Source organism: Vombatus ursinus, unplaced genomic scaffold (assembly GCF_900497805.2).
Source record: "Vombatus ursinus unplaced genomic scaffold, bare-nosed wombat genome assembly UNPS02004184.1, whole genome shotgun sequence".
Lineage (NCBI taxonomy): Eukaryota > Metazoa > Chordata > Mammalia > Diprotodontia > Vombatidae > Vombatus > Vombatus ursinus.
This window is the reverse complement of record NW_020943962.1, coordinates 1-883: the sequence shown is the minus strand read 5'-3', so window position 1 is coordinate 883 and position 883 is coordinate 1. Positions and strand designations below refer to the sequence as shown.

General features: G+C 71.2%; 1 protein-coding gene across 1 annotated transcript in view; it reads right to left on the bottom strand.

Annotated features, from left to right (window-relative positions):
• Nucleotides 1-834, bottom strand: part of LOC114053878 (growth/differentiation factor 7-like) — a 4,897-nt gene extending 4,063 nt beyond the window's left edge. Inside the window, exon 1 of the mRNA XM_027876987.1 lies at nt 402-834. Within this exon, the coding sequence (XP_027732788.1) occupies nt 402-834 (433 nt within the window). The remainder of the gene's footprint in view (nt 1-401) is intronic.
• Between the last annotated feature and the right edge of the window lie 49 nt (nt 835-883).

Sequence of the window (883 nt, the reverse complement as noted above, 5' to 3'; positions counted from 1 at the left end):
CACACACACACACACACACACACACACACACACACACACACACACACCCCTATCCTAAATGCAATGGCGGCCTGAGGTCCCTCACTGCCCGTCCACTCTGAGTAGCTCGGACCCTCCTCGCTTCAGAAGAGATCTCCTCCTTTACCTGGGCCCAGGGAAGCCCGTCTCAGGGCCCACCCGCACGCAGAGCGTTATCTGAGCAGCACGAGGCTAGAGCAGAGGAAGACCTCGGGGCTCCCGGGCGCCGCTGATTGCAGCGGGCCCAGAGAAGCAGCGCAGACACACGCGCGCTCGCGCGCACCTAGAGACACACCCAGAGCCCCCCAGACCAGCAGGAGGGAGCTGACCCTGGGACTGAGCGGCACAGGGAGAGGGGGCGGCTGCCGGCCCTGCGAAGGTACCTGGGGGCGCCTGGTCAGCGAAGCCGGTGACGGTGTCGGCGAGAGCCCGTCGGTTGCCGCCCGCGGAGGCGGTGGCGGAGGCAGGGGCCGGGGCCGGAGCCCCTCCAGGAGCGAGGGCCCTCGTGGACAGGCTCCGGTAAAGGGAAAGCATGAACTGGTGCGGGACCACGGACGGAGAGGAGCGGTTCCCGCCCGTCGAGCCCGCGCTGAGCCTCGTCACTCTGGCCACCGCCTCCACTGCCGACGGCGACAGGGGACCGTCAGCCATGCTGGCCGCCTCGCTTGGGCCCCGTCTAGCGCCGCCGCCGCCGCCCGGGTCCCCACCTTGGCCGGCCCCCTGGGCCCTCGGCACGGCGGCCGCCTCCAGCCCGTGCCGGGGGCGGCAGGCGCTAAGGAGCCAGAGGCAGAGCGCCGCGGCAGCGCTCAGGTCCATCGGCGGCTCGTCGTCCGCTGGCTGGGCGCTGCTCCGACGCCGCTGCGCT